Below are 11,987 nucleotides of genomic sequence, written 5' to 3' on the forward strand. Positions count from 1 at the left end.
GCACTTTTTTTGTCTCATTTGCATTCACTGGTGTGCAAATTTTGCATCTCACTTTCCTCCTGCATCAGTTCTCTCTCATATTAAAGGGGGACCTCATCTTCTTGGCTGCTGCTTCCTAGCTCATTCCTAAACAAATAACCCTTCTCCAACCGCCATTCTCTTTCATATAAGGTGAAGACCATAACATTTTACTTCCTACTTCACTTCTTATAAACAAATAAGATAAAGTCATATCTAAAATAAACTAGAATTTACACCCAACTTATTTGCATTCCCATGCATTTACACCAGTGCAAATAGAACTGAGACTTAAAGTTGCAAAAAAAAACGTACCTATCTGAGCTTTCTAGTTTCCAAGGCAAGCGGATACAATCTATAAATGGTTTTAATAAAACTGAAGTTGTGGGGGTTGTGTTGTATAGCTACAATTCATCTCATCCGGCAACCTCCGGTTGTAGTTGTGTTACGATAAGAATTGACATGGAACCAAATTTGGCACCTAATCTCCTGTTGGTGTTGAGGCGTGTTAAAGAACATAAACTTGTACCGAGTCCAAAGGTAGAGCTTCACCACGATTCTGAAGGTGCCTTCCTTCTCTTCTCTGTTGAAATCTTCAAGTTTGGAACTGTCCCTTAATGCAGTCGAGCTCCCAGTGAAGACAGGATTGAGAAAAGTTGCCGCCGTTTTGCCTTGAAAGAAAGGTGTTGAGTAGGTTACATTTCCAATCTTTTCTCCATGGTAGTAAGCTACAGCCTCAATCTGATCATAGTAGACACCAATCTTCTGGTTTAAATTCTGCACAGTGATGTTGAACGTGAAGTTGTAGTGGAGAACGTTATCTGTAGAAACATTGAATTCCACGAAATTAGGGCTATAGACATGGTATTCGACCACCCCACCAGGGGGAACTAATAGCCATAAGTAGATGAATGTAGTGAGGACTATGAGCCAGACGATTAGTATGCAAGGGTTGTGCAGGATGTTAATTAGCCCAAGTCTGGAAGAGATTCTAGCCATCTATATCTATGTCAGAGAGAGAGAGAGAGAGAGAAATGAATTGCTTTGGTTGAAGTGTTTGCTGATAATATCTTTGTTGAGAATTCATTTTAAGGAAGAATGAACGCGTTTGCTTCAAGGAGCTAGTTTAACTTCTATGTTCCTACTCTGTATTCGAGTTTGGATCAAGTCCCAACAACCGGTCCCAACAGCCTTGTCATAGAGGATAAGGGAGATGTTCCCAATGCATGGTTATAAAGGCTGTTGTGACCGGTTGTTGGGACCCTTGTGGGACTAGATTCGGTATCATATGTTTTGTGTGCTGGCCTAGGCCTTTTTAGTTTTTTGGGTAAAATACAAAAACCTCCCCTGAAGTTTCTGATAATCATAAAAACCTCCCTTATAGTTTCATTTTAGTAAATACCTTCCCTTTATTTTTGAAAAAAATCAACAAATACCTCCCTTCCTTCAATGAGCAAGACAGAAAACGTTAAAGAGATGATAATTTTTTTCAAACTACCTATTTTACTCTTTTATAGATTAATGTGCATCTATTTTCTTCCTTACGACACCCAGCGGCAGAATAGCGGTGCACTCCATAATCTGCTCGAGAAATCTATAGGTTCTCAAGGAAAAGTACTAGAAAAGGTCATCCCTTCCTCTTTAAAACCTTTGTAGACCCTTCTTATCAAACCAGAGTTTCTTGCCTCACTGGGTTTCTCTTATCTCTTCTCTCAGATGATGAAGAGCTTTGGCAAATCTGCAATCTCTGGCTCTCTACTTGAACGTTCTCTTGTGTCGGCTCTAACAGTGCTCGGCTTTCAACTCTTCACCTACTTGAACGTTCTCTTGTGCCGAATCCGCCGGCTGATGGAAGCCGAGACCCCACCTACCCATTATCAGTAATGAGTGGGGTGGTAGGATTTCTGAAAGATCCGGCAGGTGCCAAGCCTACAACAAAAGTTCTACTGGCATTATGCCTGGCAGAATGCAATGGCAACGTGGTCATGGAGGCAGGAGCGGTTGCAGAGGTAGTGGAGCTAGAAGGATCGGCAACAAAGGCGGGAGCGGTTGTAGAGGTGGTGGAGACAGTGGCAGAGCTAGAAGAATCAGCGGTAGAGGCGGGAGTGGTTATAGAGGTGGTGAAGACAATGGCAGAGCTAGAAGGATCGACAACAGAGATGTAACAAGATGGTAACGAGATCGGCACAGAGGTGGGAGTGGTTGCTGAGATGGTTACAAAGATGGCGGGAAGAGGGAAAGAGCATGGGAAGTGATTTTTGGAGGGGGTGGCTCCGTCGGAGGAGGTTGGTCGAGCAGTGGTGCTAGCGCTGTAGGGAGAGTGCAACACAAGGGCAAGGAGGAAGGGGGCCCAAATTCGATGCTTCAAGAGAATGGGCGACTAGATCTGACAGAGGACAGGCGCTGATGAATGTTGATGGACTTTTGCTTATTTTGGCATAGAGGAGTAAAGTGGGCTGCAGGTGGTCCGCGCAAAGTACAAGCCGTGCCGTGTTCGCCTGCGGGCCGTGCCGCCATCCCCGATGAAAATTTTGGGGGTCGGTCCATCACGGCCCACGGCCCAGGCCCACATGGGCCCATGCTGTTTTGCAGGCCAAGCTAGCTTGTGGGCCAAGCCTTGGCCCAAGTTGGGCCTTGGACCAGGTCAAAGCTATTTTTGCCTATTTATTTAAAAAAATAAAAAAAAACTTAAAATTTTAATTTTATATGAATTTTGATGTATACAATTGCTTATATATACAATAATTAAATAAATTAGTATAATAAAATTGAAAAAATTGTTTATTTTATTAATATATTATATACTATATATTATTATATAATTATAATTTATATAATATATAATATATTATATATATAAATATATAAAATATATAAATATTATGTATATATAAATAATATATATGGGTCGTGCCAGGCTAGGCCACGGGCAGTGCGGCCCGTTTGATCGTGCCATGCTGTGTCGGCCCGTGGACTTCAAACCCCAGGCCCAACATGACACGGACCATCATGTCGGGCCGGTCCAAAATCGTGCTTACACCTCTAGGAAAATTGCAGATGTAGAATAGAGAGAGAGAGAGAGAGAGAGAGAGAGAGAGGGAGGGAGTGGTCCGAATGGAGAGAAGAAAAAGAAAAGAAAAACCCCCATTTTTTTGGGTAAAATACAAAAATAGATGCACATTAATTTGTAAAAAGGTAAAATAAGTATTTTGAAAAAATGTCATATCTTTAACGTTTTCCATCTTGATTATTAACGGAAGGGAGGTATTTGTTGATTTTTTAAAAAATAAAGGGAAAGTTTTTATGATTGTCAAAAACTTTAGGAGAAGTTTTTGTATTTTATCCTAATTTTTTTAGGCTTTTTTGACTTTTTTGGATTGCTTGGTGTGTTGGGGTATTTGGTTTGTGTTTGGGTTCGTGTCAGTGGGGCCTTGTTTCAGCAAAATTGTTATAGTTTGGAGTATCAGGTATCAGTCTTCTTTGGATGAACCTCCCCTCTTGGAATGTATACATTCGTTCTTTCTTTTCCTAATAATTAATGGATACTTTCATAAGTCTCATCTTCAATCGGCAGATATGTTATTTAGGTGGGTTAGAGATGGAGATATCCTATTGAATAAGTCCGACTGAGATGACCCAAATGATTGTATTGTAGCGGTTGTACTTAATCCTTTGCTAGGCTTATGAGGCCAATGTGTTCTGCTTATATTACGTGTAAAGTTTGTAATTCCACATTTTTAATGTAAAGAAGGACCTAACACTTTCGTCATTTCTTCTCCTTTTCCTTTTTCTTATCATGTTTTTCATTTCAAAGAAAGCCTCCAATGCGTAATGGATTAGAATTTGAGTCCGGTTGAAATCCTCTAGTTTAATTATTTTTCTTGTTCTTATATATGTTGAAGTCATTAATTTGTTTGTGTTTGGTTTGTCAGAAAACTGAAGGACAAGCTTACCATGCATTTGTGTGAATTCGTGCTGGGCCCATTTGGCATCACTTTGAAGAATTGATTCTGGTGATTCTCGCAACTCTCTGGATGAGAATTAATATTGTTTGGTTATACAATTTTTCTAAATTTTGGATTCTATTTGGAATAGAAAAACATGATCAATGGCTCATTTCTCAAAAGTGATATTTTTTTTTCACTTCTAAGAATTCGATTCTTGCAATCAAATGATTCTAGCTACATTGTTTAAGTAAAATGAGCAGATAATTAAGATCAATTTATCCATTATCCATGAGAAAAGGGGTATTACATATGGTAATTTTATACAAAAACATAACATCAGCTGAAAAAGCCAGGCTAGATCTGCTGTCCACAAGTTGTTCCCACATCTTTACCCACAGGAATATTCAGCTGACCTAACTAGTATTTAGGAATATCTACCTTGTCATTCATGGGAAGATGTTCCCAATACGGCAGTGGTGTTCAGTGGGTAGAGATCTAGCTAGGAACAACTTGTGAGTTGCAGATCTGGAGTGGAAAAAGTCTATCCCTCCTCTCATTCTGTGATCTTGCTTCTTGCTTCATTCTCTCTTTGCTCAATGGCTCTCCTTTTGCTCATTGGAGGTTATCTTCTCTGTCAATGGTCATTCTATTTTTGTTTTCATTTGGTTTGTAAAAGCTATTCTCTCAAACCTTTTTTTTTCTTCAAATCGTCTTTTCAATGAGTTTTCCTTCAATATGTGGTGTGGTAAGGTTACGTTCAAATCTGATTCAATCGGTTTTTCCATACCATTCTTTTTTTTGTTTGTACGCGTATGTGTTTGAAGACATTTGAATCTCTGTTCAGTGTGTGAAGAAACTAGGGGTGAGCAAATGGGTAGGTTCTACCTGGAAGCGAATGGAACCAGCCTTGAACCCGCCTTGAACCGACCCTATCCAATCTGTTACAGGGTAGGGTCTAGTTCCAAATTCTTAGAATCGACCCCTACCCAGGCCGGTTCTAGGGTCTGGGGGTTTACCCTACCTGAACCGACCCAATGAATCGACCTGAGTTGGCCTTAGTGGAACTGACTTTGGTGGAACTTGCCTTGGAGCCGAACTTGTCTTGAAATAAACCCCCAAAACAAAATACTTGTAGGGATGTGAAGATTTAACCTAAGCATTCATGGTTACAAAGGCTATGGTCACACTCAAACATTTAGTTACTTAAGTTATTTGATCATTTTTTCATTTTAATATTTGAATGTGTACATTAAGTAATGTAAAAGGTAATATTTATAAAATTTAAATTTAAATTATAAGTTTTGAACCATAAAACGATACTCAACATATTAATTAAGTTACTCAATTTAATCAAATAAAGATAATACAAGTTTTAAATTATATATTATATTTATTGAATATCATGTTTTAAAGAACATGCTTCTTTTTTTTATTTTTTTTGAAGGGGGAGTAAAGAAAAATAGGTTTCATAGATAAACCCTAGAACCAACCCCGGAACCACCAAGGCCAAAACCGACCCTAGAACCAACCTTCACAGGGTAGGTTTTGATTCCAAAAACTTGGAACCAACCCCTATAGGGTAGGCTCTAGGTTCTGCCATGAAACTAAACTGAACTGACCCATACTCACCCCTAGAAGAACCCCTTTTGAATGGGTTTCTTTATATGGGATTATATCTGATTATTGGTGGTAATGTGGTATCAAAACTGATTCAGCATCAGAAATAGAGAGTAGCACTTTGTTTTATTATTAACTGACTTTTTTTTTTCGTTTTGTGAATGAATCTGTTCAAATACTTGGTGAACTTTCATTTAACTTTTTTATTGAGATCTTGCATTCGGTTGCTTCCTTTGTCTCATGAACAGTTGGGGGTATCTGTTTTTAGTATCATATATGCACCTTTGTGAGCTAAAGAAAATTTCAACAACAAACCTTGTTTTGATCTCTGTTTTTAGTGTCATATCTGCGTACTATACTTCTTCAAATGTCTTAACTTATTGATTGAATTTAAAGATCAAAATATTTGAATAAATGCTATTTGTAATTATCAACCTTATATGATATGATATTATTAAAATACTCTAAATTAATTTTTATAACTTGCACGAAAACCAAGGTAACATCTATAGTATATACTAAAATAAATTGATCAAAATCAGCAAGCTTTTCCTTCCTCCATTTCCCCACTACATGGTAGCATATACGAATGCCACGTGGAAGCATATGTACATTAATGTATTCAAAGACTCGTGGTATGCAATATCGTTAACTTACTTTGATATGTCATGGGATATTCATTTATACTACTATGTGGTATCCACACACACACATACACACACATATATATGCATACCATTGATTTACCTTCGAATGCCACATGACATTTCCATATTATTAACTTATATTTAGATGCCACGTGGCATTTTCATATATAAAACATTTTATTATATTCAAACACTATCATGTGCTTTGCTTTGAAAATCATGTTTTACAAAAATTTTTACTCAAATGGTTTTTGAAGTAAAAGTATGAAATCAAAAGTATATAATATACTTTTTACTTTGATACTGTTGAAAATACAAAACACAAAGTACTGCGAAATAGGGCCTTAATTGTTGGGTTGTTAACCAAGTCAATGACTTTGTATAGACACACACACAAGTGGTTTAGGCTGAAAGAAAACAAATCCACTACTATGCTATGCTTCGATCTTGGCTTTAGCACATGTTTTAATAAAATAATGAAATCATAGTGTAGTAGTGGATATGTTTCCTTTCGGCCTAAACCACTTATGTGTGTGTGGCTTGAGAGAGTTGAGTCTGAGTTTGTTCCAGATTGAGTAGAATTGGTTCCAAATTAATAATAATTAGGGCAATAGATCAGGAGCTAGAACCGATTCATTAGTACCAGATCTTGGAACTAGAATTGGCCCAATCAATTTGGGTCTATTGGATCAAACCCTAACCCATTAATAGCCCTACTGGGTTGGGCCTAAGGCTTGAGCCCAATTGAGCCAGATGTCAAGCACGATCTTTCCAATGCAGACCTTGTCCAAATTGAAATTGACATACTTGGGTTAGGCTTCGGCCCAAACCCAACCTAATTATCATTCACTAATTTAAATATGTAAATAGGAATTGTGTATGTATGTATGTTTGTATATATGCATGTATGATTGGTTATAAGTATCAATATTAGGGGTGAGCAAATGGTTAGGTTCTACCCAGAACCAAATGGAACCGACCTCAAACTAGCCTTAAACCAACTCTACCCAGGCTGTTATAGGGTAGGGTTTCCAAATTCTTGGAACCGATCCCCACCTAGGCCGGTTCCAAGGTCTAAGGGTTTACATTGCCCAAAGTGATCCGATGAACCGACCTTGCTTGGCTTTGGTAGAACTGACCTTGGTGGAACCAGCCTTGGAACCAAACATACCTTGAAATAAACCCCCAAATACTTTTGAGGGATTTAAACCCAAGCACTCATGGTTACAAAGGTGATGGTCTCACTTAACCATTGAGTTACTTAAGTGATTTGATCATTTGATTTTATTTTAATATTTGAACATGTATAATAAGTAATGTAAAAGGTAATATTGACAAAATTTAAATTATAATGATAAGTTTTAAACCATATATTAATATGTTATGGTAATCTATATGTTAAATTACTCAATTTAATCAATAAAGATGATATAAAATTTAAACTATATGTTATATTTATTGAAAATCAAGTTTTTAAAGAACATGTATTTTTTTAAGGGAGAGAATAAAATAAAGAATAGGTTACACGAGTAGACCTTGTAACTGATCCGAAAACCACCAAGGCCAAAACTGACACTAGAAACGACCTTCACATGGTAGGTTCCGGTTCCAAAAGCTTGGAACCACCCTATAGAGTAGGTAGGTTCCAGGCTCTACCATGGAACCGAATTGAATTGGCCCATGCTCACCCCTAATCAACATGTGTGTATCCATGTATGTGGTTGAGCTGGGTTTGGATTGGACTAAGGTCAGACTCGGCACGGGCTGGGCTTGGGTTACCTACGGATTGGGCCCGAGCCCAGCCCGTAAAATATAAAAAAGCCTGCGATTTTGAGCCCAAGCCCAGGCCGAAGACTGAAATCTAAGCCCAGCCCCGTACAAAAATGCAGACGGAATTGGCCTGGGCTCGAGTTGGACCCGACCAAGCTGCACCCCTACCTTCCGATCGAACCGTTGACGGCCCAAAACCAATTGGGACACATGATTTTACGTAATAATAGATTTTAAAAGAATACATCTAAGGAGTGAGAAAATTTTGATTACGAAGACCAAAACTTCGATTGAAATTTTATTAACCGGAAATACTTTCTACTAACTTATTACCCAAGAAATCTAAGTCAATCATATACACATGTAAGCATTTTGTAATCATATCTAATGTCATTTCCAATCAAATAAAGAAAATGAAAATAAAAAACTAAGGGGTGTTTGCCATTTTCCAAGGTTATGTTGATGTGTGCAATCGTTTTTGTTTTGAAAATCATGGTTCATGTATGTATACACATTGACAACGGGACTACTTGTACAGGGCTCATGCTTGATAAATCCTGAAGCCCATATTCTTGTTAACAATTTTTGAGATCCATCCAAGTATAATTATAGAAGGAGGTTCTCAATTGGTAATTAACAATCTATGAGGCATTGAAGATCCACCTTGGAGCATCAAGATGATCGTTGAAGAGTTCCATTTTCTTTGTTTTAAATTCAGGCCGAACTCTATTTATTCTCATATATTTTGAGAAGCAAATTTTGCTGTATAATGCTGGCTTGCTAATTTAGGGGGTGTTGTTTTTCTTGTAGAAAAGCAAAATTGTATTGTTTTAGCTGATGTGGCAGTTGTTTTGTTTGTGATACAGTTACTTTTGTTTTCAAAAACAAAATTAACCATATTGTCTAACAGCCCCTTAGGGCCCGTTTGGTTGGTGGGAATAAGGGTCTAGAATTGGAATTGGAATAGGCCATTCTGATTTCAACTGTTTAGTTGAGCAGAATTGGAATCCCATTCCAACTCCTGATGGAATGACATTCCCCATTTGAAGAAATGGTCATTTCCTCCCCCCCTCTCTCTTGAGAATGAAATCCCATTCCAGCTGATTCCAAGTCCCATTCTGATTCTTATATGTAGAAAATAGGTTATGGGAGTAGTTCATTCCCATTCCAATTCTGATTGTGAATAGGAATGCAAATGGATCGATACTATGAAGAGCATATCCGGTCGGATCTCACAAATAGGGATTTGATTTCGAATTTGATGAGGAAGTCGGATATTTGAATATGATCCGATCCAATTTAATTTTTAATAAATTAATAACTTATTACAAGAAAAATAAAATATAACAATTCAAATAAAGAAAAACAAAAAATACAAGTATCTTTTCAATTATTTTCATCATATATATACATGCTTTTTATAAAAAATAAATAATATAACAAATTTACAAAAAGACAATATAAATAATATATTTATAAATAAATAACATATATATATATATATTATCAGATCAGATAGAGGTGATCCAAATTTGATTCGATTTCCAAATTTGATCCGATCCATTTGCACCCCTTTGTGAACCAACCAAACCCTTATATATTCTCTCTCACTTAGCCTGAAAGTCTCTAAAAGAGTTTGTTTCAAGAAATTGTATGGACCCATAGTCAAAAGCCAATAGGAGTTTAAAATGTCTAACATGTAAGTTATGCACAACAGATCCACAGGCACAAGATAAGAAGCACGTTCAATGAGCACTTTATAAATATTCTTACAACTGTTAAATATTATCTTTAATCTTTTTCAAGGGTAGATTGAGGGTATTTCAAGGGACAAGTGTCAAAAAAAATTTTAAGTACTCATTAAACGTGATTACAATTCATGCATGCCAATCTCATCCGGAATCGTGTGCAGCTGCTGTATATTTTTACGACCTGGATTAGGCTGGTCAGTGACCAGCCTGGCCCATGCCCATTACATTGCATGGGTTGAGAATATCTGGACCCGACAATCAGCCCGTAAACAGTAGAGCTGTCAACGGGTCGGATTTGTTTCACGACAGGCTGTACCAGCCCCAATTGATTATTAATCGGTCCATAATATGGATCCTGATCCAGAACGAGAACCAATTTTTAATCGGGATAAACGGGTCAGACCCTATTAGATCTGATTATATTTGATATTTATAATTATCTATTATAATAATTAACTTAAAGCTTTATTTTTAATAAATATAATCATAATAAAAATGACAGTTAATAGTAAAATAATTAAATTGATAAACTAGTTTTTTTAACCAAAACTGTCTTATATACCTAAAATTTAGATGTCTAGACAAAATGAAAATAAAATTATAAAAAAAATCATGAGATATTTATATACCACTAACCATATAATCGGTTCGATTGGCTGGATTCTGTCAGGTAGACCCGACCCCATTCACGGATGACTGCACAATTACTACATTGACGACATGTTCAAAGAGAAGAATTAAGACAACAAGAAAAGGAGTTAATTAGCAGAAGAATTTCCCAATCCCCATCTATCTTCTTTAATTAGTTTCTTTTCCTTGTACAGACGACATAATAAATTAATGAAGCTAATAATCTATCAAAATATTAGTCATTAGATGGAAGGAACGACCCAGCAATTAATAATTTAATATTATAAAACTGAAAAAAGACAGCATCTCAATTAAAATTTCGTTACTAGAAATTAAGTATAATTTAATAGATACATATATAGTCAAAATCGCAGGGACAGAATTAAAATATGAAGGAGAAAGAACAAGAACCAAGCAAGGCACGCAGGAGAACAAAAAAAAAAAAAAAAGAAAAATGAAAGAATGATCAGATTTGAGGCAAAAAGATGATCAGAAGTTGACATCACACTTGGTGCTCTCGAACCGTGTAGCCAAGGTTGTTGCATTGGAAGAAAGAGGAATCCTCAATTCGCACTCAATCTCTGGCTTGATGCGCCTAGTCTTGATTGATCCAATCTTGAATCTAATTCGAGAGTAGATCTTAACATCGATATAGAACAACCCACTACTCTTCTCGGCATCAAAAGTCAAGATATCTGATCCATCAAGGACTACCACCGGCTGTCCATGGAAGTTCACAGGGATATTAGTTGTGTTCTTATGGCCTTGGTAGAAATGAGGAAGATTGTCCCAGGCGAACCTCTCTCCTTGGTAGGAAGCTACAGCTTCAAGCCTATCATAGTAAATGCCAATTCTCTTGTTTGGGTTCCTCACAGCCATGTTCAAGGAGAGGTTGTAATTTAGTGTGTTGCCATTTGTGAGATTGAATTCGCTGAGATCAGCTGTTACCACGTAGAACTTCATTTTGTTTGGGCGCAGGACCAGCCATAAGACGAGCACTGTAATGCCAAGAGCGACACAGATTGCGATCAGAACTTTCATGAATGTGCTAAGCACACAGCAGCAGACTGGGCGCCTGCGGTAGGAGTAGGATTGCTGAGGGGGGATTGGAGGTCCGTAGTAAGCTCCATTTAGATGGGTTTCTTTTGCTTCAAACATGGTGAAGAGAGAAACCGAGAGAGAGAGAGATGGGATCCCTGGACGTAAAGAAATTAAGCTTCAGAGGTGCAGGTGTTCGAGCTGTGACTTGTGAGAGGAGGTGGAGCAGCAGCTATATATAGATTATAGAGAGAGCCTTTTGACAAACGCATGTTTTGGGAATTTGGTCGGCCTGCGTGTTTTGATAACGTGTGGAGAGGAAATTGTAGTTTGAAAGATGGAACAAGCTGTGAGAATTTGATGCAGGAAAGAAGAAGAAGAAGAAGAGAGGGAAGAAAGTTCGTAATCTAGAAAAGATGGAAGGTTCGAGGTTTGGTAGAGACGACGTCACGCTGTCGAGCCTCAGGCCCTTTCTGCCTACTGAGCCTCTCAATGTTGATTTCCGTCATTGACTGACTCGTTGGATTTGGGATTGGGAACCAGCAGTCTTCATTGATATTTTATTTCTG

At 37.5% G+C, this 11,987-nt stretch overlaps 2 protein-coding genes and 1 pseudogene across 2 annotated transcripts; 1 reads left to right on the forward strand and 2 right to left on the reverse strand.

The window, feature by feature from the left end:
• Positions 1-157: 157 nt before the first annotated feature.
• On the reverse strand, positions 158-1,057 carry LOC104589990 (NDR1/HIN1-like protein 10). Its single transcript, XM_010248490.2, has one exon. The coding sequence runs from the start codon at positions 1,015-1,017 to the stop codon at positions 430-432; it is 588 nt and encodes a 195-aa protein (XP_010246792.1). The 5' UTR covers positions 1,018-1,057; the 3' UTR covers positions 158-429.
• Positions 1,058-1,901: 844 nt separating this feature from the next.
• LOC148790620 (uncharacterized) lies at positions 1,902-2,425 on the forward strand (annotated as a pseudogene).
• Positions 2,426-10,687: 8,262 nt separating this feature from the next.
• On the reverse strand, positions 10,688-11,644 carry LOC104589999 (NDR1/HIN1-like protein 10). The gene has a single exon (XM_010248499.3). It carries the CDS (start codon positions 11,536-11,538, stop codon positions 10,870-10,872), a length of 669 nt encoding a protein of 222 aa, XP_010246801.1. The 5' UTR covers positions 11,539-11,644; the 3' UTR covers positions 10,688-10,869.
• Between the last annotated feature and the right edge of the window lie 343 nt (positions 11,645-11,987).

The sequence above is a fragment of the Nelumbo nucifera genome, chromosome 6 (genome assembly GCF_055504915.1).
Source record: "Nelumbo nucifera cultivar China Antique chromosome 6, China Antique-T2T, whole genome shotgun sequence".
NCBI lineage: Eukaryota > Viridiplantae > Streptophyta > Magnoliopsida > Proteales > Nelumbonaceae > Nelumbo > Nelumbo nucifera.

Coding starts and splice junctions, on each gene's coding strand:
- LOC104589990 (XM_010248490.2), bottom strand. CDS start 1,017: ATGGCTAGAATCTCTTCCAGACTTGGGCTAATTAACATCCTGCACAAC.
- LOC104589999 (XM_010248499.3), bottom strand. CDS start 11,538: ATGTTTGAAGCAAAAGAAACCCATCTAAATGGAGCTTACTACGGACCT.